At 41.4% G+C, this 25775-nt stretch overlaps 1 protein-coding gene across 7 annotated transcripts in view; it reads left to right on the top strand.

Annotated features, from left to right (window-relative positions):
• Nucleotides 1–25775, top strand: part of Lyrm7 (LYR motif containing 7) — a 264174-nt gene that overhangs the window by 89976 nt on the left and 148423 nt on the right. For 2 of the 7 annotated variants that reach the window (XM_087194591.1, XM_087194589.1), the window contains exon 5: nt 3–24025. The exons of the other annotated variants lie outside the window; for them this stretch is intronic. In XM_087194591.1, the coding sequence (XP_087050717.1) occupies nt 3–73 (71 nt within the window). In that variant the 3' untranslated portion in view covers nt 74–24025. Of the gene's footprint in view, nt 1–2; nt 24026–25775 lie in introns of those variants that run through there. 7 annotated transcript variants of the gene reach the window in all.

Below are 25775 nucleotides of genomic sequence, written 5' to 3'. Positions count from 1 at the left end.
AGATGTTTTCATCTCATCTGGAGCATCTTCCAGCAGGCTTCATGTCCGTGGCCATCTGAAAGATCCGGTCTGAGTCAGGTTCTACTGGGCTGTCCTGGGGCTCAGCTGCTACCTTTGAAGCTGACTTTCCACTGATCTGACAAACACACTTGCTTTCTTATGATCAGTATCATTAATCAGATCAAAATGCAATTTTCTACATTAAACAGATTCCCCACAAATGGCTTATTACACACACCAACACTTTCTGCTATTTGAAAGCGAGTCCCTGTGACATAGGGATGACATAGGACCTCCAGACAATACAGGGAAATATTATAACTCCCAAGGGGTTATAATACACTGAGTTCATGTTCTCTAAAATCGAAGAATGAATTCTAGGGACAACGGAGGTTAAGAGTGGGAAATATGTATTGAGGGAAAGGTAGCGTCTGTCTAAGAGAGACAGAAGGGGACCTGGAAAATGGAGTTGCCATGGACCCCACTTACCGGGGAGGCTTTGTAGAGAAAATCATGAGGTGGATATAAAATCACGGGACAGGTACAAGGTGGGACAAAACTATGGTCAACTAAAAAGATTGCAAATATTGTCACTTAGGGAATGTTGACCAGTGGGAAAGGTCACGTAAAGGACAAGGACCTTTCCTGAAAGGGATGGGTTAAGGTCTTGGTCTCCCACCTAGTTCATCGATGCCTATTTAATGTATCAATCATTATTGCTTATCCTTGGGGGAGTAGTTGTAGTCATTTCATCTTGGTCTTGAGGCCTGGCCTTCAATGAATGCACCTCCACCCACAGATGTGATGTGTTCTCATGTTCTGCACTGACATCTTCGAGGGCCCAGCCCTGTCTGACTGTCTATAATATTTCTACCTAACTTAGTTGTCTGTAATATTCCCCCCTCTGAAGAGATACTCCTAACTGCCATGTGGGGGGAAGGGGTGATAACCCTTCTGGGTACTTCCAGCTGAAGGAGGTTGTAGTTGTGATTGGGAGTCAGAGATACTCCACAGAGGGTCTATCTAAAGGCCCTTGATAGACATGGTATTCTCTTCTTGGGTAGGCACATAGCTTTAAGTCTAGGAGTCAAGGCCAAAGAAACAGTTAAGCATGCATGGGCCAAATAATAAGATCAATATGACTGTTATAAATTCAACCAACAGAAGTTTCCACCAGGAAGAGCCAGTAATAGCCTCTCACAAAGAGGGTAAGGAGGTCGAGGGAATCTCAGAGTCTGACATGGCATTAACCTGTTGTGTAATATCTTGAGCAGCCATCAAGATATTGGCAGAAGCATCAGGAATGTACACAACATTCAGCTTTTATACTTGCACAGGTATGCCCTTGTGCTGCTGTCAGGATGTCTAATGCCATCTGATTTTGGAGGATGGCTTGCCTCATTAATTTTACTTCTTTATTCAGGAAAGAGAGACCAGTCAAAGTGTCCTTTAAGGCTCATTGAGTATAGTTCATCAAGAATGTCAGGCCAGGGATTTAGCTCAGCGATGCCGCCGCCTGCCTTGCAAGCCCAAGGTCCTAAGTTTGATCCCAGGTACCAAAAAAAAAAAAAAATATATATATATATATATATATATATATATATAGTTTGCAAGAATGTGTTGCATGACATCCTCTAATCCTAGAAAAGGGATAAAAATAGAAGCCAAGTCATCACACCAGTGAAACACACTCCTAGACCATCAATGTTGTAGGTGGGATAAATTTGCAGGTTTGTTGATGTTTTTGACACTCCTGCCTTGTAATCACTCAAATGCCAGCATGTATCTCCCTATTCATCTAGGGGTACCTGGGGCCACAAATTGGTTCTACAGGACCAGTGAGTGCCACTGGGGGCTTCCCATCTAATTGCAGAAAGATTAAACCAGTTTGTTTTAAACCAGTCTTCAGCTTGTAAATTATTATGTGTATATACTTCTTGGCCATCCCGAGTATTTAGTAGAGTTAGGCCAATGAGGATAGGAGTGATTTTTCTGTTCCCAACGTAAGGGGGCCTTTCTACTAAGGTGCTGTGTAGTGGGGGTTAACCATATATAGTCATCCCATATTGAAAATAGCCATCTTGATATCTATGGTTGTTGTCCCTCATGATGGGACCCTTCTACTTAACAGGGGTTTTATTAGAGCCTATAGAGAGGCTTCAGTGGCATTGTTAGAAAAAATCTGATCATGTACAGGGTCATTAAGGGTGTAGTTTATAGGTCACTCCGTTACTTTGTAATAGTGTACTGAACTATGAGCTATTGAACTCTTTCGTGGCTCATCAATGTAGTCTTGTAGCTTATTCCAGTCATCTCCCTGAAGTGGGGATACCCACGAAGGCAGTCCTGATGTACTTGACAAAGGGAGCAGGCCACATATCCAGCAGGATGTTTGTTGTAACGACTGCATATTCCTGTGCCCACCTTAGAAAGGAATTGCACTCTCCTCTAAGGGGTGAGGTGATTACTGATAGAGTTAAGAATAACATCTTAGATTACTCATCTGAAGGCTTTGCTTTTTTTTTTTTTAACAGGAATTTTAAGTCTTCTGTGGGCTCACAGGAGTATCTGGGTGTTGGCTCACACTCTGCGACAGTCATGGGTTCCCAGGGCATGAGTCAGATGTGATGTATACAGGAGTCCAGGCTTGCTACCTTGACAGCTGATGGAGTCGACAGGATCACGGTGTTTGGTCCTTCCCACATTGGTCCTAGGGAAGAGAGGATGAGGGAAGAGTCTTTACCAGTAGTAAATTTCTGGGCCGGAATATGGATTTCCTCTTTCAGGCTGAGCACCTCTTGAAGAATCTGTTGGAATTTAGCCAGTGAGGTGACATCTTTTAGTAAGGCATGTGTTTCTCTCTCCAAAAGAAAATCATTAGTGAGAAAAGAATGTCCATAAAGCATTTCAAATGGACTCAGGCCTAGAAGTTGAGGTGTACTTCTTTGATAAGAGTAAAGATAGTAAGTGAGACCACTGTAGGTGGGTCTCCTGAGTCATTTGGAGAAGATGTCTCTTTAGGGTTCCATTCTTCTTTTCTGCCTTTCCAAATAATTGTAGCTTCCATGCACAGTGAAGGTGACAGACTTCCCAGTGTCTGAGAAATGCCCTGTGTGACTGTCACTTTAAAGAAGGGCCCATTATCACACTGTAAGCTCTTAGGTAGTCCAAAGCTGGGAATGATTTCTGAGGCCAAAACCTTTCCCATCTCCTGTGCCTTTTCTCTTCTACAAGGAAAGGCCTCAACACAGTTCATTTAAGTGTCTACCCAGACCAATAGGTATTGGAGTCCCTTACTCTTTGGCATATGGGTAACGTCCAGTTGCCAGTCTCCTCCATGGTATTTACCATGTCTTTGTATACCTGGATGGGCTATGGTCCAGTTAAGAGGTCTGTTCGCTTGACAGAGCTCACACATCTTAACTACCTATTGTCTTGTCTGAGAAAGTCCCTTTTCTATGAATAACTCTGAGGCCATCTGCTATGTCTTGTCCCTCCCGAAGTGAAAAGTTTGATGTAAAGACTTAATAGTTTTCCATTGACTAATGCTAGGAAGGAACAATTTGCCATCATCTGACTGTAACCATCCTGATGGGAGGAACTGACACCCATGGGAAAGAGCCCACTCGATCTCTGAGTGAGAATATTTGGGTTGAATATGTTCAAGGAACCCTTCCGAATCAGGGGGGCCAGCAGGGCATCCCTCAAGCAGCTTGTTTTGCAACTGCACCAGCCAGGTGATTACCTTGAGATACTTTGTCCACTTCTTTGTGGTGTCCTCTACAGTGAATCACCACCACTGTGGAGGGCAGATAGACAGATGATACAAGTTCATCTATCTCCTTACAGTACTTTATGGGAGATCCATCGGCTGTCAGATAATTTCTTTCCATATTACTACATGGGCATGCAATACTAGGAAAGCATAGATTTTTTTGTTTTGTTTTGTTGCTTTGTTTTGTTTTGTTTTTTAAATAAATTTTATTTTATTCCTTCCCCCCAGGCCCTCCCCTCCCTATGTGCAAAAGCTTTGTTTCCATTTTTTCCTTCTATTTTCAGTTTTTCTCTTGTCCCTTCCTTTCTTTCTCCCTCCCTCCTCCCTTGTTCCCCTTCCCATTTGAACACTTTCTTCCCATTTCCCAACATGCATTATTTATTTCAGTCATTATTTCCACTTTCGGATCCTCACACCAGAGAAACAATGTGGTCTTTAAACATGTGTGTCTAATCTATTTCACTTAGGAGTGTGGTCTCAAGGTGCATCCATTTACCTAGAAATATCTCAAGCTTATCTTTCTTTATGGCAGAGTAGTACTCCATTGTATTAAAAAAAACCACATCTTTTTTTTTTTTTTGATACCGGGGATCAAACTCAGGGCCTTGCACTTGTGAGGCAGGTATGGTGCCACTGAGCTAAATACCCGGCCCCTAAAAAACACATCTTTATCCACTCGTCAGTTGATGGGCATTTGGGCTGTTTCCAAGATTTAGCTATTACAAACTGTGGCGCTATGAACATGGGTATGCATATATTGCTGTGGTATGATGCTTCTAATTCTTTCAGGAAGATACCAAGAAGCTGGGTCAAATGGAACCTCTAGTTTAAGTTCTTTGAGAAATCTCCACATTGATTTTCACAGTGGTTGCACCAGGCTACACTCCCATCAACAGTGAAGAAGAGCAAATGCTTTTTTTTTTGGTTTTTTGAGACAGAGTCTTGCTGTGTAGTTCAGGCTGGCCTTGAACTCTCAGCAGTCATCCTGCCTCAGCCTCCAGAGTGCTGGGATTGCAGGCATGCACCACCACGCCCAGTTTAGGAAAGCATACTTTGACTGAGTATAAATACTGACTTTTTGTCCCTTACTGAATTGGAGAGCCCTGGTCAGAGCTATGAGTTCTCTTAGCTGAGCACTGATCCCAGGCACAAACGAGGAGCTTTCAAGTGTCTGGTGTAGAGTCACTACTGCACACCCTGCCTTTCTTGTCCCATTCCCCATGAAGGAACTGGCATCAGAGAAGAGGGTCAAATCAGGGCCAGTAAGGGGAGTATCTAACGAGTGTTCTCTAGCTGCCTATGTGTGAAGAATCCTGTTCACAGTCATGTCTTCCAGCCTCAACTTCCTCCTTTTCTGGTAGAAAGGTGGCAGAGTTTAAGGAGGAACATGTCTTTGCTTGAATAGCTGGCCCTTCTAGAAGGAGAGCCTTAGTTAAGAAGTCAGTGTTCTGATAGCCATAGGCTCCCTTTGGAGGAAGGAAGTCCTGTCACATTGTGAGGAGTGTATATGAGATTGTTGCCTAAAGGCAGCTTGGATGCCTGTGGCACTCGGAGAACTACTGCAGCCCCAGCTCTGAGGCACGCAGGCCATCCCTGGCTGCAGTGTCTAACTCATGACTCAGGTACCCTACAGGCTGTGAGTGGGTCCCCGACCATGCCGCACCTTTCCTCAACATATATATTGAAGCAGTGTCCTGTCAGTAAGCTCAGTGCTGGGCATTTGGAAGTGCTGATTTAAGCTGGAATGTGAGCTGGGAATTGGATTCCCAGGTTACAATACGGGTATCTATCTTTTGGTCTTCCTTTGTAATCTGATAGAGGGGTTGTAGAATCTCACCATGCCCTGCTATCCAAAGGCGACAGAAGCCTGTAATTCCTAGGAATTCCCTTAGCTGTCTTAGGATCTTGGGTTGCAGAAAGGAGAGTATTGGTTTTATTCTCACTTTCCCTAGCTTTTGGGTTCCCTTAGATATGAAAAGGGCCAAGCAGTTTACCTCAAGGATATGAACCTGTGCCTTGGACCTAGAGACCTTAAAACCCCTGTCTGCTAGAACATTTAGCAGAGGATGGGTGCCTTGGCTAGAGGGCTCCTCTGAGGGGAAAATAGCAGTATGTCATCTGCATATTGCAAGACTGTGACTGGGAACATTCAAAACATGCCAAGTCATGGGAAATCACTTAAGCAAAGAAGTGAGAACTGTCTCTGAACCCTTGAGAAAGCACAGACCATGTCAGCTGAGAGGCCTGGTTGTGAGGATTTTCAAAGGCAGAGAGAAGCCCCGGGCACACCTATAATCTCAGCACTCAGGAGGCTGAGGCAGGAGGATTGCTTCCAGTTCAAGGCCAGCCTGAACTACAAGTGAGTCCCTGTCTCAAAAACAAACAAAAAAACTGGGAATCTGTACGTAAAAGAATACAAAAGAAGGCATCTTTGAAATCCAACCCTGAGAACCAACTGGCATCTTCTGTGATCTAAGAGTGTAGGGTTAGGTATCCCTGGGTGGATTGTGCTGCTGCCTCATGTAGCAGTCTAAGGTCCTGTACCACCCTGCATTCCCCACTGTGGCTGTGAACTCCCAGGATCAGAGTGTTGCACAGGGGTTTCACAGTGAGTAAACCTGGTGCCCTTAAGTCATCAATTATAGGCAGTGATCCTCTTTTAACTTCAGACTTTAGAGGGTATTGTCTCTGGTGAGGAAAAAATAGTAGGATCTTGGAGATATATCTGTACCACAGCGGCTCTTACTGCTCTACCATTCCTACCTTCAGTTGCCCATACTTCAGGATTTCTTCCTGTCTCTACAAGGGAAAGGCAGTATACCTGACCTAGGTGCACATATAGTATTTAAACAAGATAAAATCTCTCTCCCAAGGAGGGGAATTGGACTTTCAGGCATAATTAAAAAGGAATGGGTGAAGAGAAAGTCGTCCCAGTTACAGCCTAAGGGTTGTGAGAAATAGCGAGTCACCTCCCCAGTGCCTCTTCTCACTGATGTATGAGGGCTGGAAGGAAGGCCAGGCTTCAAGAGAAGGACCGAGAGACGCATGCCAGTGACCAGCAATAGGACACTTTTCCCTCTGCAGTCCTGATTACCTGGGGCTCCTCTGTGGAGATGACAGTCCGGCCAGAGGGAGAAGGCAGAGAGTTCCCGGGGCCCTTCAGTCCTGCTGGGCCGGCTGGTAGGATGGGTCTGAGCTTTGGGGCCTTCACCTTAGAAGGCAGTCTGACCTCCAGTGGTCACCTTTGCAATCAGGGCACGGTCTGGGGGGCTTTTTGTTGTGAGGTTCTCATCACAGTCCCTCTTAAGGTGGCCTGGTTTTCCTTAGTGGATGCAGGTGACTAGTGGTCAAGTTCTTGGAGCCCTGAGAATCAAACACAGGGTCTGCTCCTTTTAAGGCTGCAACCAAGGCGGCCACTGTGCTGTGCTCCCTTTGTTTACTCCCTTGGCCTCCTCCTGGTCTCAATTATAAAATACTGAGGAGGTAATTCTCACTAAAGTACCTTTTTTCTAAATCTGAGGCTGACTGGGTAATAAACTTCTGTGGAAGAATAGTCTGTCCTTCTATCGAATCAGGAGCTAGGGATGTATGTTGCATCAGTGCCTCTTGTAAACAATCCAAAAAAGCAGAGGGGTTCTCATTTCTTTCCTGAATAATTGACAATTTAAAATAATTGAAGGGCTTAGTTCTTGTTCTCCTTAGACCCTCAAGAACACGTCTGGAGATGTCTCCTATTCGGTGTCCCATCCGGTTGGCAGGCCAGTAGGGGTCTTGGGTTGGGGCTGCTTGGGCTCCGGTGGGGACTGGCTTTGCCCTGACTGCCAGTCTCCTGGCGTGAAGTTAACCTAATATTCATCCCCTAAGGCAATGGCAGCTTGTATTGCTGCTTGTCTCTCATTAGAAGTCCGTATTTGATTTAAGAGTAAGTATTTCATCCTTCCAGTCCAGTTCGTAGTTCTGAGTAAGTCCCCTAAAGACATCAATGTATTAGGTCACTGAGGGAAAATGACACCTGAACGCAGGTAGTTCCTAGCTCCCTAGTTACTTCCTGTAAGGGGTACTGTCTTTGAGGGGCTCAAAGAAACTCAACTGGGCCCCAGGGATTTAGCTCAGTGGTTCTGGCACCGGCCTCACAAGTGCAAGGTCCCGAGTTTGATCCCCGGTACTGGAAAAAAAAACCCCAAAAACCAAAAAAACAAACTCAACTAAGGATGGAGAAAGCCCCATCGAGGCTTTGATTATGGCTGGGCTAGAAGCCCCTCACTCAGGATTCTCAGGGCAAGTAGGGGAGCCTCAGATTCAGCAGCAGTGGGTGAAGCTTTGATAAAAGTTGCCCTGGAAACCCTCCTTAGGTTCCACAGGGTGAGGAAGAGGAGCCTCAGGCTCAGTGATAGTGGATGCCCTAGGGTCAGGGGTGTCTGGCTTTCCTGGGGCTCACATTGACATTTTGATATTTTCTTTTTTTTTTGGTACTGGGGATCGAATGCGCTTGGGAGGCAGGCGCCGGAACCACTGAGCTAAATCCCCAGCCCCCACATTGACATTTTAAAAAATCTTTTAAAAAAATAACTTAATTATCAAACACACATACATACAAAAATTCAAACCGTTCAAGGAAGAATGCAAGGGGAAAAAAACTACAATAATATTCAAATACAGTAGAACTCAACCAAAACAAAACTGAAAAGCACTTAAACATTTTTCCATATAACTTAAAAAAGCATCTCAAGCACCAGTGAGACACCAGAGGATCTGATTTGTTTCAGAAAGATCCCCAGAACCAACATTGAACAACTAGCGGTCTGGAAAAAAAACTCCAGTCAGCTAGCAGACTCCACATAAGCCAAGCTTCTCCCTAATTTAAATTTGATACAGTCGTATGACAGGCGATGGAAACACAATCCAAGAAATATGTTATTAGGCCATTTCATCCGTGTGTATCCTTATTTACACTTTCAGTGTCTCACAGCAGAGAAACTATTCGGTATTTACACATACATGTCCTATTTATTTCACTTAAGAGGATGGCCTCAATACGCATCCATTTAGCTATAAATGTCTCTAGTTTCTCATTCTTTATGGCTGAGTAGTACTCCATTTTATAAAAAAAACCCCACATCTTCATCCAGTCTCCAGTTGATGGGCACTTGGGCTGTTTCCAAGCTTTAGCTATTACAAACTGTGTCGATATAAACATGGGTGCACATATATCACTGTGGTATGATTCTTTTAATTCTTTTGGGATGATACCCAGCAGGGGGATAGCTGGGTTGAATGGGACCTCTAAGCCTAATTCTTTGAGCTATCTCCATACTGATTTCCACAGTGGTTGCACCAGTCTGCACTCCCACCAACAATGGAGAAGGGTTCCTTTCTCCCCAGCATTTGTTATTGGATGATTTCTTAATAGCAGCCATTCTTTCTGGGGTGAGGTGGAATCTCAGTGTTGTTTTCATCTGCATCTCTCGAATGACCAATGATGTTGAACATTTTTTCATATATTTATTTGCTGCTTTTACTTCTTTGTCTGAGAAATGTCTATTCATTTCAGATGCCCATTTTTGAATTGGGTCTTTGAATTTGAGGTGTCTGATTTTTTTTTTTTTTGGTTCTGTATATATTCTAGATAGTACTCCTTTGTCTGAAGTACAGTTGCTGAAAATTTTTTCCTACATTGTAGGTTGTCTCTTAGCTCTGTTGGTGGTGTCTCTTGCAGTGCAGAAGCTTTTTTTTTTGGGTACCAGGGATTGAACTCAGGTCCTTGTGCATGCACAGTAGGCTGCAAAACCACTGAGCTAAATCCCTGGCCCTGCAGAAGCTTTTAAATAAGATAAGATCCCAGTTGTTGATTCTTTGTGCAAGTTCCCATGCCACTGAAGTTTTGTTCATAAAATCTTTTCCTATACCAATGTCTTCAAGAGTTCTACCTAATTTACCTTCCAGCAAATTTAGTGTTTCTGTCTTAATATTTAAATCTTTAATCCAGTTCGATCTTAATTTAGTACATGGTGATAGATATGGGTCTAGTTTTAACCTTTGGCAGGTTGAAATCCAGTTTTTCCAATACCATTTATTAAATAGGCTATCATTCCTCCAGTGAGGGTGGTTGGCTCCTTTGTCAAAGATGAGGTGGCTGAGGCCGGGGATTTAGCTCAGCGGTTTTGCTGCCTGCTGTGCAAGCGCAAGGACCTGAGTTCGATCCCTGGTACAAAAATAAATAAATCCTTTTCACACACACACAAATATTTAAAGCTTTAAAAAAAAAAAAAGATGAGGTGGCTGAGCATATCTGTAGTCATTTCTGCATCTTCTAATCTATTCCACTGATCCTCAGGTCTGTTTCTTTGCCAGTACCATGCTATTTTTATCACAGTAGTTTTGTAGTATAGTTTCAAGTTGGGGATTGTAATAGCCCCAGCCATATCTCTGTTGCCTAAAATTTCTTTTGCTATTCTAGATCTCTTCTGGTTCCAAATGAATTTTTGGTTTTCTCTATTTCTGTGAAATATATTGTTGGAATTTCAATCGGCATTGCATTAAACCTATATAATAGTTTTGGAAGTATGGCCATTTTCACTATATTGGTTCTTCCTATCCTGGAATGAGGGATGTCTTTCCATTTTTTTATATCCTCCTCAATCTCCGTTTTCAAAGTGCTATAGTTTTCAGTGTAGAGGTCTTTTGCTTCCTTTGTTAGATTGACTCCTATATATTTCATTTTTTTGGATGCTATTGTAAAAGGAGCTGTTTCCCTAATTTCTCTCTCAGTGAGTCTGTTATTTGTATATAAAAAGGCTATTGTTTTTTGAGTGTTGACCTTATATCCAGCTACTCTACTGAATCTGTCAATTAAGTCCAGAATTCTTTTGGCAGAGTATTTTGGGTCGTCTATGTAAAGTATCATATCATCAGCAAATAATGACAGTTTCACTTCTTCCTTTCCTATTTTTATTCCTTTTATTTCTTTCTCTTTTCTAATTGCTGTGGCTAATGTTTCAAGAACAGTGTTAAACAAAAGTGGTGATAGTTGGCATCCTTGTCTTGTTCCTGATTTTAGCGTGAAAGTTTTCAGTTTTTGACCGTTTAGTATGATGTTGGCTGTCGTTTTTCATACATAGCCTTAATCAAGTTGAGATAAAGACCTTCTATTCCAATTTTCTGTAAGGTTTTTTTCATCATGAATGGGTGTTGGATTTTAGTGAATACCTTTTCTTCATCTATTGAGATGATTATATGGTTTTTGTCCTTGACTCTGTCAATATAGCGTACTATGTTTATTGATTTATGAATGTTGAACCATCCTTGCATCCCTGGGATAAATCCGACTTGGTCAGGGTGTGTGATCTTCTTGATGACCCTTTGTATTCTGTTTGCCAGTATCTTGTTGAGGATTTCTGCATCAATATTCATTAAGGAGATTGGGCTCTTTTTGGGTTGGGTCTTTCCCTGGTTTTGGAATCAAAGTAACACTTGCTTCCAGGAATGAATTTGGAAGCTTTGCTTTCCTTTCAATTTCCTTGATGATTTTAAAGAGTAATGGCATTAGTTCTTCTTTAAATGTCTTGTAGAATTCAGCAGTGAAGCCATCAGGACCTGGGCTTTTCTTTGTTGTAAATTTTTCATTACATTTTCAATTTCACTCATTGTAATTGGGATATTTAGTATGTCTATATCTTCTTCATTTCACTTTGGTAATTTGTGTGTATCTAGGAATCTGTCCATTTCTTTCTTTTTTCTTTTTTTTTTTTTTTGTACCAGGGATTGAACTTGGGTCCTTGTGCTTGAGCAGCAGGCGGCGAAACCACTGAGCTAAATCCTCAGCCCAGAAATCTGTGCATTTCTTCTGTGTTTTCCGTTTTATTAGAGTACAGGTTCTCGAAGTAGATATTGATGATGCTCTGGATTTCTGCTGGATCTGTTGTGACGTCACCTTTTTCATTCTTGATTGCATGGATATGAGCCTTTTCTTTCTTTTTTTTTGATAAGGTTGGCTAAGGGTTTATTCATTTTCTTTATTCTTTCAAAAAACCAACTCTTTGATTCATTAATATTTTGTATCATTCTCTTAGTCTCCATTGCATTAATTTCTGCTCTGATCTTTATAATTTCCTCTCTTGTACGAGCTTCGGGTTTTTTATGCTCTTTTTCTAGGAGCTTAAGATTCTGCATTAGGTTATTTATTTGAGTTCTCTCTGTTTTCCTAATATGGGCATTGACTGCTATGAATTTCCTGCGTAGAACTGCTTTCATTGTGTCCCATAGATTTCTGTATGTTGTACTGGCATTATCATTTACTTGTAGAAACTGTCTAATTTCTTCTTTAATTTCCTCTGTGACCCATTGGTTGTTCAGGAGGATGTTATTTAATTTTCATGTGTTTTGGGGAGTTTGGCAGTTTCTTAGGTCATTGATCTCCAATTTTATTGCACTATGGTCTGATAATATACAGGGAGTAACTTCAGTTCTTTTACATTTACTTAGACGTGTCCTATGAGCTAGCATGTGGTCTATTTTGGAGAATGACTCATGTGCATCTGAAAAGAATGTGTATTCTGATTTTATGGGGTGGAATACTCTGTAAACATCTGTTAAGTCCATTTGTTCAATAGCTTGGTTCAGTTCTAGAATTTCGTTGTTAATTTTTTGTCTAGATGATCTGTCTAATTGTGATAATGGGGTGTTGAGGTCCCCCACTACAATTGTATTAGAGCTTATTTGGTTTTTCATGTCCATTAACATTTGTTTTGTACAGTTGGGGGCATTTGTATTTGGTGCATATATATTTATAATTGTCATCTCTTCCTCTTGGATTGTTACCTTCACAAGAATGTAGTGACCATCTTTGTCTCTCTTAATTAGTTTTGGTTTGAAATCTACTTTGTCTGCGAATAAAATTTCTACTCCTGCTTTTTTCTGGGTCCCTGTGGCATGGAGAGCTGTTTTCCATCCTTTTACTTTTGGTCTATGTATTTCTTTTTGAGTTAAGTGTGTTTCTTGTATACAACATATTGTTGGATTTTGGTTCTTAATCCATTCTGTCAGTCTGTTTCTTTTGATTGGTGAATTGAGACCATTAACATTGATAGTTATAATTGATAGATATTGACTCATCCTTGACATGATGTTTTGTGGCTCTTTTATTTCTTGTGGGTTTTTTTTTTTTCTTTCCATTTCCCTTTAGTTTCTTACCTTGCCTGATGGCTTCCCTCTGTTGGGCCTCATGGAATTGTGATCTTCATTGTCTTTTTCTAGGATATTGCTTAGGATTGTTTGGAGTGCTGGTTTGGTATTCATGAAATTTCTCAGGTGTTCTTTGTCATAAAAGTATCTAATTTCCCCATCGATTTTGAAAGATAATTTTGCAGGATACAAGAGTAGGTTGGAAGTTATTTTCTTTTAGGGCTTGAAATACTTGACTCCAGGCTCTCCTTGACTTAAGGGTTTGTGTTGAAAAATCTGCCGTGATTCTGATGGGCTTTCCTTTATAGGTGATTGGTTTCTTTTCTCTAACTGACTGTAGAATTTTGTTCTTCAGTTGGGTTTCTGGGATCTTGATTATTATGTGTCTAGGTGTAGATTGTTTTTGATCATAGCTAGTTGGAGTTCTATATGTCTCGCTTATCTGTATGTCCAATTCTCCACCTCTGTCTGGGAAGTTTTCTACTATTACTTCTGTGAATAGTGTTTTTTTGTGTCAATTGTATTTTCTCCTGTTTTTTTGTAGACTCCTGTCAGTCTTACGTTATTCTTCCTTGCATCATCCAGCAGCTGCTGGATTGATTTCTCATGGTCCCTGGCTATTTTTAAGAAATCTCTGTTTTCATGGTCCTTCACTGCAATCCTGTCTTCTATACCTGATATTCTATCTTCAGATTCCCTTAATCCGCTATACATGCTTTCAGTGGAGTTTTTAATCTCCTGAATATCTGTTTGAATCCATTTCATGGATTCCATTTCTTTCTTATGTTGGGTGATCATGGTTTCCATTTCTTTCTTATGCTGGGCATTCATGGCTTCCACCATGTTTCTAAGCTCATCTATTTTTTTAATCTGTTTTTGTTCTAGAGCCTCTAATTACGTCTTTCACTTTGCTCACCATCTCTGTAGTTATCTGGGAGATTATTTCTGCTTTGAATTTTTCTAGAGCCTCATTCATCTGTTTTGTTACTTCCTGTGCTATCAGTTCAGGGTGTCCAGGTGGTTGATTATCAGACTTTTCCACCTCGTTTTCCCAAGAAATTGCCTTTTGTGGAGTGGAGATCTGAGTTTGTGACTTACTTAAATGTCTCCTCATTTTTCTTTTTGGTACTGTCAGTTATAAGTCAGTGAGTCTCAGTAAGCCAGCCACAGACCCACGAGACCCAGACAGACCTCTGGCTGCAAGTCCCAAACTGAGCTCCCTGTCCTCCTGCAGGGCTGAACTCCGCAAGGTTCCTCTACAGGTTCCAGCTGTCCCTCCCCCGAAAACAGTCCAGGTTCAAATGAGAGGTAATGATCCCCCAACTTACCAAGTACAGTGGTCTGCTGTGCCTATATTGCAGAGATTCTCTTCACTTTTCCAGTGGGCTTCAGTTTTCATCAGGGAGCCTGAGAGAGGCCCTCTCTCTGTTGTTCACTTCTGCAACTCAGGACAATGGCCTTTATGTCCCCCTGTGCCTCTGTAGTGTGGAACTAGGTGGCTGCACAGCCAAGAGGCCAGAGGTGGGTTGGGGGCCTGTTGTTACAGGCCCCCGGCTGGTGGGCCTGCGGGGGGAGGGGCAGGGGTGTCCTCACGGTCTCCTGAATGCAAGTAGGCAAGGCAAGCTGGATGGAGCAGGGCGCAGCCTCCCGAATCTCCACATTGACGTTTTGAACACAACTAAGAACCATTTCTTTTTTTTGGTACTGGAGATCGAACTCGGATCCTTGCACTTGTGAGGCAGGCGCTGGAACCACCGAGCTAAATCCCCAGCCCTAAGAACTATTTCTTAATGGAAAGAAAGTCTGTACATAAAGCAATTCTGACCATTTTCCCTCTTTCTCACAGTGCAATTCTAGTTGTGAAATAGCATCATCATCAGTACTTCCCTCTGCATTCCATTTTGGCTCTAGGTGTGAGAAAGGTTTTGCACGGTGCAGAAAAATATTAAACCACTCTTTCCCAATATGTGAAGGTCCAGCATTTTGTAATGTTTAAGAATACATTCCAAAAGAGTAAGAGATTTTAAAAAATTAATTAAGTTTCTTGGTACAATTTAGGTACATTCATCATAGGGAATTTGTACCTGTACATCATATATCTTGATTCTTATTTTTTCCCATTCTTCTCCCCTCCCTTCAACCCTTCTTCCCCTCCTTATTTACAAAACCTTTGTTTCCACTTTTTCTTTCTTTTCTCATTTTTTTTCTTTCCCTTCCTTTCCCCCTCCCCCTCCCTCATTCCCCTACTCATTTGAACATTTTCTTCTCCTTTCCTAATATCTATTATACATTTTGGTCCTCATTTACACTTTCAGTTTCTTACAGCAGATCAAAAATGCAGTATTTACACGTGTGTCCAATTTATTTCACTTGAGATTATGGTCTCAAGATGCATCCATTTAGCTACAAATGTCTCAAGTTTATCTTTCTTTACGGCAGACTAGTACTCCATTGCATAAAAAAACTACATCTTCTTTGTCCATTCATCGGTTGATAGCATTTCCACTGTTTCCAAGATTTAGCTATTGCAAACTGTGCTGCTATAAACACGGGTGTGCATATATTGCTGTGCTATGATGCTTTTAATTCTTTCAGGAAGATACAGAGAAGGGAAATAGCGGGGTCAAATGGAACCTCTAGTTTTAGTTTTTTGAGAAATTTCCACTGATTTCCACAGCAGTTGAACCAGTTCACACTCCCACCAACAGTGGAGAAGGGTTCCTTTTTCCCCACAGCCCTGCCATCATTTGTTATTGGTTGATTTCTTGATAGCAGCCATTCTTATGCCGGTGAGGTGGAATCTCAGCATTGTTTTAATTTGCATCTCATGAATGACCAGTGATGTTGAATATTTTTTCACATGTTTATTTGCCATTTGTACTTCCTCATCAGAAATGTCTGTTCATTTCAGATGCCCATTTTTGCATGGAGTCTTTAAATTTGAGGGAGTCTGATTTTTTTGAGTTCTTGATATGTTCTAGATAGTAGTCCTAGCTGGGTGTGGTGGTGTATGCTTATAATCTCAGCAGTTGGGAGGTGAGGTAGGAGGGTTGCTTCGAGTTCAAAGTCAGCCTAGGGTATTTAGCAAGACCTTGTCTAAAAAAAAAAAGTGGTAGCCCTTTGAGGAACAGCTGGTAAAATTTTTTTCTCACAATATATGTTGTCTCTTCACTCTATTGGTGGTTCCTCTTGCTGTGAAAAACCTTTTTATGAGATCTCAGTTTTTTATTCTTTTTGATAGTTCCCGTGCAATTGGAGTTTTGTTTGTAGTCTTTGCCTACACCAGTGACTTCGAGAGTTCTACCTAATCTATCTACCAGCAGATTAAATGTTTCTGTTTTAATATTTAGACATTTGATCTATTTCATTTTTAGTTTAGTGCATGATGAAAGATGTGGGTCTAGTTTTAATCTTTAGCAAGTTGAAACCCAGTTTTCCAGCACCATTTATTCATTTATTTTTTGGTACTAGGGATTGAACTCAGGTCCTTGTGCTTGTGCAGCAGGTGGTGAAACCACTGAGCTAAATCCCTGGCCCTTTTTTTTTTGGTTCCAGGGATCGAACTCGGAACCTTTCACTTGTGAGGCAGGCAGTGGAACCACTGAGCTAAATCCCGAGCCGTCCAGCACCATTTATTAAAAAGGCTATCTTTCTGGGCCGGGAATTTATCTCAGTGGTGCCATCACCTGCCTCGAAAGTGCAAGGTTCTGAGTTCGATCCCTGGTACCAAAAAGAAAAGAAAAGGCTGTCTTTCTTCCAGTGAAGGTGTTTGGCTCCTTTGTCAAAGATAAGGTGGCTGAGTGTGTCTGGAGTTGTTTCTGTATCTTCTAATCTGTTCCATTGATCTTCAGGTCTGTTTTTTTGCCAGTACCATGCTGGTTTTTTTCTTTTGGTACTGGGGATTGAACTTGGGTCCTTGCGCTTGCGCAGCAGGCGGCAAAACCACTGAGCTAAATCCCCAGCCCCCATGCTGTTTTTATCACAGTAGCTTTGTAGTATAATATCAAGTCAGGGATTTTGATGCCCCCTGACTTGCCTTTGTTGCCCAGAACTGCTTTTGCTATTCTATTCTTCTGGTTCCAAATGAATTTTAACATCGTTTTCTCTAAGTCTGTGAGATATGCTGTTGGAATTTTGATTGAGATTGCATTAAATCTGCATAACAATTTTAGAGGTATGGCCATTTTCATGATATTCGTTCTTCCCATCCAAGAACAAGGGACATCTTTCCATTTTCTGATATCCTCTTTGGTCTCTTTTTCCAGAGTACTGCAGTTTTCAATGTAGAGGTCTTTTACTTCCTTTGTTAGATTGATTCCTAAGTGTTTCATTTTGGGGGATGCTATTGTGAAAGGTGTGGTTTCCCTAATTCCTCTCTCAGTGAGTTTGTTATTTGTGTACAGGAAGGTTATTGATTTTTTTTTTTTTTGGTACCGGGGATCGAACTCAGGTTCTTGCACTTGCACAGCAGGCGGCAAAACCACTGAGCTAAATCCCCGGGTTATTGATTTTTGAGTATTGAGTTTGTATCCAGCTATGCTATTGAATTTGGTTATTAAGTCTAGAAGTCTTTCGGTGGAGCTTTTGGAGCCTTCTATTGGAGAGTATCATGTCATCTGCAAATAATAATTTCACTTCTTCCTTTCCCATCTTTATTCCTTTTGTTTCTTTTTCTTGTCTAGTTGCTGTGGCTAGTGTTTCCAAAACTATATTGAACAAGAGTGGTGACAGTGGACATCCTTGTCTTGTTCCTGATTTTAGAGTGAAAGCTTTCAGTTTTTCTCCATTTAGTATGATGGTGGCTGTTGGTTGTCATAGATGGCTTTTATCAGATTGAGATAAAAACCTTCTATTCCAATTTCCTGTAGGGTTTTTGTCATGAATGGGTGCTGGACTTTTGTGCCTATTGAGATTATCGTATGGTTTTTGTCCTTTGGTTTGTTAATGTGGTGTATTACATTTATTGATTTGCCTATGTCGAACCATCCCTGCATGCCAGGGATGAAGCCAACTTGGTCGTGGTGTACAACCTTCTTTTTTTCGTTTGTTCCTTTGTTTGTTTTGGTACCGGGGATTGAACTCAGGTCCTTGCGCTTGTGAGGCAGGCGGTGGAACCACTGAGCTAAGTCCCCAGCCCAATGTATAACCTTCTTGATGATTTGCTGCATTCTGTTTGCCAGTATCTTATTGAGAATTTTTGCTTGTGTCTTCATTAGGGAGATAGGCCTGTAGTTCTCTTTTTTTGGCTGGATCCTTCTCTGGTTTTGGAATCAAGGTGATGCTTGCTTCCAGGAGTAAGATTTTGACATTGAGTCTCCAATCTGAAAAATATAAGAGAAAGAATTGGTGTTCCTTTAATTTCGACTTGATTTCCATTTCCTCAAGGTGTCCCCTGAAGTGATCCACTTCAGAGCAGGTGGCTGCTGTCTAGAGAGTAGAAGATAGGTCAGGTTGAACTAGGCACCCTAACCAGCTTGTGATCTTTCCCCTCACACTCCTAATTCTAGTAAGTATTCTAAAAGTGCAAGCTATAATTGGTTTCATCTGTAACAATCATGTTTAAAGAAGGAAGCATTGCTAACAAAACCAATAATCACGAGCTCTATTAATTCCCAGTACAGAGAGAGAGAGAGAGAGAGAGAGAGAGAGAGAGAGAGAGAGAGAGGGAGAGAGAGAGATCTAAACGATTACTTTCCAATTCTTTGAAGAGAGTGAGGGCAAATTAAAAGTGCTTGGAGCACCTCCCAGCCTGTAAAAGAAAGCATCTCTAGAGATAGATAAAGTCAAGTTATCTACCTAATCACCTAGGTAATCTTCCTTAGCAACAAGACAAGGGTAAGTTTTACTCAAAATCCACCCTAAAATTTCTTATGTCTGTGAAGTTCACAGGTTAAACTTATACCTGTCACCTGGCAACCAGAATTTACATGTTAGTAAAGTCACATTTATCAGTTTCCTACATGCACATGAAAGAAGAGAAACACTGAAAAGAATCCCTTTTTTATTCTAGTTAGCATATACAAGGCACAACTGTAAATTGCTAGCTGATAGCCGTTCTCCTCTACGAAAGGCAAACAGTTTCTGCAAGGTGACTCAGCCTGACTTGCTGGAGGGAGGGGCAGATTAGATACAAGGTGGTTTAGCTAATCAAGGAGTTTTAAAGTTAACTCTCCGTGAGTTGGAGAAAAATTTAGGGGGGTGTTCTAACTTACTTGCAGAGAGGAAAGACCAAACCTGTAGCTCAACTCTTAATGGAGGCTTAAGAGAGGGCTCTAACAGTGTTGTCTCTGGCCACTCTGGGACAGGGGATACCAGAAAATCACTGAGAGAGTCACCTCTCACCTCACTGAGGAGTGCAGGTAGGGATGATGGATAAGTGGAGCTTTTCTGCTGGTTACCCAGTCGGGCCTTCGAGACTGAGCTTCCACTGAGGAACCTTTGAGTATCTGCCAGAGGGTTTCCCTGGCCATGACCCCTCAGTTGTCCTCTCAGCTTTCACTGGTTCCACACAACTGGAGATTCGTCTCCAGAAAGGAATCCAAATGTTTGTTAGGGTTCTGTAAGGAACAAGAGAAGCCTGAGTTCTCTTTATCTAAGATGACTTCCCTGTGTTCAGTGTTAACAAATGCTCATTTTCTATGGGCTTAACTTAAAGGCTGTAGGAGGAAAAGGTTGAGACACTTCTGGGTTCCTTTCTCTCTAATCTTGCATGCTTCAAAGAAACGGGGAAGTACAAAGTGGCAGTGACAGATCAAAAAAAGGAGGTCTTTTCTTCTCATGCTCATGGTGAGTTATTGAGACAACTCACTCATGAGTCTTCACTCTCAGCCTGCAAAGGTGAGAATGAGGAATCTCAAGAGCTGAGATTGCCTCCTCACCAGCAGATCAGACCAGAAAGGAAACTGAGGCAGAACAGGCTCGACATTTCCTCTAGGGTGTAGAGGTGCAATTAGGGCCAGTTTGTCCCAGTGAAATCTGTCCCCCAAGTCTTTTTTTTTATACCAGGGATCGAACTTGGGACCTTGTGCTTGCGAGGCAGGTGGTGGAACCACTGAGCTACATCCCTGGCCTGCCCAAGAATGGCTGCCGGCCTATTGCCTTTTAACTGGCAGATAGGGTCCCACGAGTTATTAGTAGGCACGTGTATTTCCTAAGCATGGACTAGATTTCATAAAAAGACCCATTTAATAGCCTTTCATATCAAGAACCACCAGGGGATGTCCTAACATTACTTTTGCCTAGCACTGCTGCTTACGATAACAAACCACAACAGTTAAACAGATCAAACAAGGAACACTAGGAAGTTCAGCAACTAAGTCCAACTATAACATATATAAAACATGAATAAAATGTCCTATCAAAGAAACATCATAATCTTCCCATGTTCTCAACTTAAATTTACCATCATTTTAACAAAAGACAATGTATAGGGCCAGGGATTTAGCTCAGTGGTTCCACCGCCTGCCTCGAAAGCACAAGGACCCAAGTTCGATCCCCAGTACCAAAAAAAAAAAAAAAAAAAGACAATGTATAAACGAGAAAAGAGATAAAAATTCAAGGCATAAGCAATTGACAAACAAAGATGACCATTTTCGATTACCTAAGCAAGTCACAATCCAGTATCTATGTAACAAAATCCTTCCAGTTATCTTGCTGGGGCCTCCAAAATGGTCTAGGAATGATATGGGACCGCCAAATAATATTAGGGAAATATTATAACTCCCAAGTGGTTAGATGTCAGATACACTGAGTTCGTGTTCTCTAAAATCGAAGAATGAATTCTAGGGACAGTGGGGGTTAAGAGTAAGAAATATTTATTGAGGGAAAGATAATGTCTGTCTAAGAGAGACAGAGGGGGACTTGGAAAGTGGGTTGTCATGGACTCCACTTACAGGGGAGGCTTTTGTAGAGCAAAATCATGGATACAAAATCATGAAGCAGGTACAAGGTGGGACAAAACTATGGTCAATTAATAAGATTACATGTATTGTCACTTAGGGAATGTTGACCAGTGGGAAAGCAGGTCACGTAAAGGACAAAGACCTTTCCTGAAAGGGATGAGTTAAGGTCTTGGTCCCCTACCCAGGTGATTGATGCCTTTTTAGTATATTAATCATTACTGTTTGTCCCTGGGGAAGTAAATGCGGTCATTTCATCTTTGTCTTGAGCCCTGGCCTTCAGTGAATGCACCTCCACCCACAGATGTGATGTGTTCTCATCTTCTGCACTGACATCTTTGAGAGCCCAGCCCTGTCTGACCATCTATAATATTTCTACCTGACTTAGCTGTCTATAATACCTGCACCCACATCTGAGATGCTGTCCCTTCTCGTTCAGTAAGGGACCTTGCTCCAGCAGCTTCTGCTCACTGGCTCATACTGTCCATTGTTCACTCTCCACTAAATTATTTCCATCAGCCTACATGAATGCTATTATTTGTATCATCTTTAATAAAAGAAAAAAAAAACTAGTTTTGGCCTACTTTCCCCTCTGTTGACTGCCAAATTTCTGTGAACCTAACTTCTTAGTAAACATCTGTACATTATCTTCAGTTGTTCCCCTTTCACGCTCTTAAACCTGTTCCATAAGGCTTTTGCCTGTACCTCTCAAAAAAAACTGTCCTTGTCAAGTCCACTAAGCGACTTCCATGGGGATCATTTCCACAGTCAATTCTCAACCCTCATCTGACCAAAGCGGCAGTAATTTGCGGTATTGCTCTGTCCCTCCTTGATGAGCTTTCTGCCCTTGACCTGGAGGACAGTACAGCCTCTTGGTTTTCCTCCCCTCCCCAGCTGTTTTGGAGATAGGTAGGATGGATGGATGGATAGATAGATAGATAGAAAGAAAAAGAAATAGCAGTCACTGTGATATAGGGCATATGACACATGGACCTTCAAGTAATATAAAGGAAACATTATAACTCTCCGCCTATTAGATGTCCGACACACTGAGTTTGTGTTCTCTAAAAATCAAAGAATAAATTCTAGGAAAAACGGAGATTAAGAGTAGGAAGAATTTATTGAGAAAAAGCTTCTGTCTAAGAAGGACAAGAGGGAGCCCAGGAAGTGGGTTGCCCATGGTCCCCACTTCTCAAGGGAGTTTTATAGAGCAAAACCATGAGGTGAGGCAGTTACAAGGTGGAACAAAAGTATAGTCAACTAATAAGATTACAAGTACAGTACGGTCGCTCAGGTAATATTGATCCAATGAAAATCACAAGGTGGGTATCAGGTGGGACAAAACTATGGTCAACCAATAAGATTACAAGTATAGTCACTTAGGTAATATTAATTAAATGGGGATCAAATGGGGAAGCAAGTCACATAGCCAGTGTACATGGAATGAACAAGGATTTTCTGGGAAGGAATGGGCTAGGTGTAGTCAGTTTTCTTTGTCTGGCCTTCAATGAATGCACCTCCAGCCACAATTATGATGTGTTCTTATCTTCTGGACTGACTTCTTCAAGGGCCCAGCCTTGTCTGACTGCCTATAATATTTTTAATTCATTTAGCTGTCTATAATAATTTCTTTCTTAGAATGTCAAGTGAGATTTTTAAAAATCCTACAGTGGAGGAAACATCCTCCCTTATTCTTGAGTGGAGTGAGGCCCATGCCCACAGCTGGATCTGTTTGTATTTACTGACTGAGCCACAAGTTAGGGCATCTTCTAGGAAAAGTATGTGAACCATGTTCATGATAGAAATGTAAGCGGAGAGAAAGATTAGGTAAAAGAAACAGGAATTATGCAGCTCCTGGAAGAAGTCTGGCATGATCTCAAGGGAAGAAGTCAGCCAGATAAATAGACCTAGCCACGGGCCTAAGGTTTGAAGAAGAGGCCTGGGTTCCTGTGTTGCCTCCAGCCCAGCCACCCTTGCCAGCTGGGCTGTGTGCACAGGAGAGGTGTGGGCGAGGCTGTCTGGCTCCTCGGTGTGTAAGCAGTGCCAATGGGGTCCAGCAGGGGAAGAGGAAATGCTTCCTGCCTGCTTTAGCAAGGAAGGTGGGCGTGGCAAAGGGGAAGACGGCTAACACCATACAAACCGAGACCAATATCACACGAGGTTGAAAGATGTATTGGAGACAAAAAGGAGGATGTGTTGCAGCTCCCAGCTGGGAGGGGTCCTGAGAGTGCTGCTGGGGAGCTCTCAGTCCACAATCTTTTATGGATAAGCACAGAGTGAGAATCTGCCCAGCATCCCATGGCCACCTATTGCAGGGGCTCCTGGCTTTAAAATAATCAACTGGGGCTGGGATTTAGCTCAGTGGTTCTGCCTCCTGCCTCAAAAGCGCAAGGACCCGAGTTCGATCCCCTGGTACCAAAAAAAAAATCAACTCAGACTTGGGGTTTTAAAAAATGTGGAGTTTTTTAAAAAAACGAGTTACAGTACTTGGCATTCCTGAAATCCTCAAAACCATCCTCAGCTGGTTGTAGGGTGGGGCTGCTACCTTGGTGCATTCCCCAGAAGAAGTTTTTGTTTCCCAAGTGTACAGACCTTCAAAAGTGTGAAATTTAGGAAAACATCTGGTCATACTGATGACACTTGGGAAACCCAGATTCATTTAATGTATCATTAGGTTAGCAATAATTGGCATCATAGCTATATAGAAATCTTTACATATATTTAGTTTTTACTCACTCAAGGCAAAATTTAGATTTTTTTTTTAAAAAACAAATATACCTGGTGTAACTACACTAAAAGAATTAAAAAATTATCTTTAGACCTCTTACAGTTTAGGAAACATTGTTACTGGCCACAAATAGACTTCTTATCCAATATAGGAGTGTATCTCATTTATACAATAATAGAATGATTGTTTAATCAAAGTACAGAGCTGGGTGTGGTAGCTTACACTTGTAATCCCAGCACTTAAGAGGCTGAACCAAGAGGATCACTGTAAATTTGAGACCAGCCTAAGCTACATAGTGAGTTCAAGACCAACCTGAACTACATAGGGGGACCCTGTCTCAAAAACAACAACAACAGGGCCAGGGATTTAGCTCAGTGGTCTCAGTGCCTGCCTCGAAAACACAAGGTCCTGAGTTCAATCCCCGGTACCAAAAAAAAACAACAACAGAGCCAAAGATTTAGCTCTGTGGTTCCAGCACCTGCCTCACAAGTGCAAGATCCCGAGTTTGATCCCCAGTACCAAAAACAACAACAAAAACAACAACAACAACAACAAAATCAAACTTAATGGAGGTAGATCAAGTTTTAAATGGCAGGACCAAATTTAAAGAGATGGCAAAAATTTTGATTGTTTTATTTGTGTAAACCTAGATGTAATGTATATTGTATAAAAGAGAGTACTTACTAGTTACTTTTTATGCATTAAACTTATGTAGTCTTAACTCCATAAATTTAACTTTCAAGGATATATATGTATATATCACCAAAAAATGTATAGGAAAATGTATACTTTAGGAAAAAAAAATTAAAATATGTACCATTTTAATATGTACCACACCTTGACTCCCAGTAAACTGACTGCTTTGTGTAGATTCACATTAGGATTTTCATGATGTCTCAATACATTTAGTATTAAAATATTTATACAAGTGTTTCTTTTCCTGAAGTGTGTGTGCACAATTCTCCCTCTCCTCTCTCCATCACCATATCAGATATGTAGAGTGTTACGAGTTATGTCTGAATGTCCCTTCAAAGCCTCATGCGGTCATAGGTGGGGGTTTTCAGAGCTGTGTGGTGATCTTGGGTCTGTGATGCTGGAACTAAGTATATGGTGCTGGGATTAAGGGTGATTACTAAATTAGCCCATGATCGGTTTGGCATAGTTCTGGGTGTGGACAGTGGGAAGGTCCACCCTGGGTGTGGGTGGCAGCACCCAAAGGGTGTGTAGCCTGGAAGGGATAAAGGAAGCAGCAGGCTGCTGATACTTCACTACTTTGCTGCTTTGCTGGCTTCTGCTTGCCATGAACTATTTCCCCTCTACCATGCCACCTGCCTTGGAGCCAGCCAGCTGTGAACTGAAACCTTTATAACCTAAGAGCCAAAATAAATCTTTCCTCCTTCAACTTTGGGTGCCAGATATTTTGTCTCAGCAATGAGAAAAGTAACTAAGACATCTAGTGTGTCATAAACTAAGATAATAGCTGTTTATTTAACAATCATAAACTGATTGTTGAAAACATCTTATAAGTTAATATTTAAATATTCTTAAAATTTAATATGTTTAGTAACCAAAAACCTAACAGTGGAAAACACAAGAAAATATTTTGTTTCCTTTTATTTATTTATTTATTTATTTATTTATTTTTGGTACCAGGGATCAAACCTGGGACCTTCTGCCTGCAAGGCAGGTGGTGGAACCACTGAACTAAATCCCTGGCTCTGAAATTATTTTAGTAAAATATAAAACATTTTTTTAAAAATCTAGTTTTATAAGTTTATCTAAGAATATTTTAATATCCTAAGAAAACCTCCATGGTTTAGACATAGAAAACTTCTTCTTTTTTTTTTTTTGATACTAGGGATCGAACTCAGGACTTTGCACATGGGTGACAGGCGCCAGAACCACTGAGCTAAATCCCCGGCCCTAGACATAGAAAACTTTTAACCTTTTAATTATAGCAAACCTAACTATAAATCATAATGTCTTAATAATGTTTGTTGGGCTATGCCACAGTAAGACTGGGGAAAACCGGAGGAGCCATACATTAGTGGGAAAAACTGAAGCAAGCTGGTTCAGGCAGCTGCTTTTTTGGCCATAGAGGAGGAGTTTTGTCTGGTGATTTCCAAGGCCCAAGAACCCCTACTTATTTATCCATTTTCATAATTGTTTTAGATGACTCATGTGAACCAAAGCA

The sequence above is a fragment of the Heterocephalus glaber genome, unplaced genomic scaffold (genome assembly GCF_053883595.1).
Source record: "Heterocephalus glaber isolate CG9 unplaced genomic scaffold, H.glaber_assembly_v1.0 deba00001606, whole genome shotgun sequence".
NCBI classification, from domain to species: Eukaryota; Metazoa; Chordata; class Mammalia; order Rodentia; family Bathyergidae; genus Heterocephalus; species Heterocephalus glaber.
The sequence above is the reverse complement of the archived record's forward strand: the minus strand, read 5'-3'. Positions and strand labels throughout refer to the sequence as shown.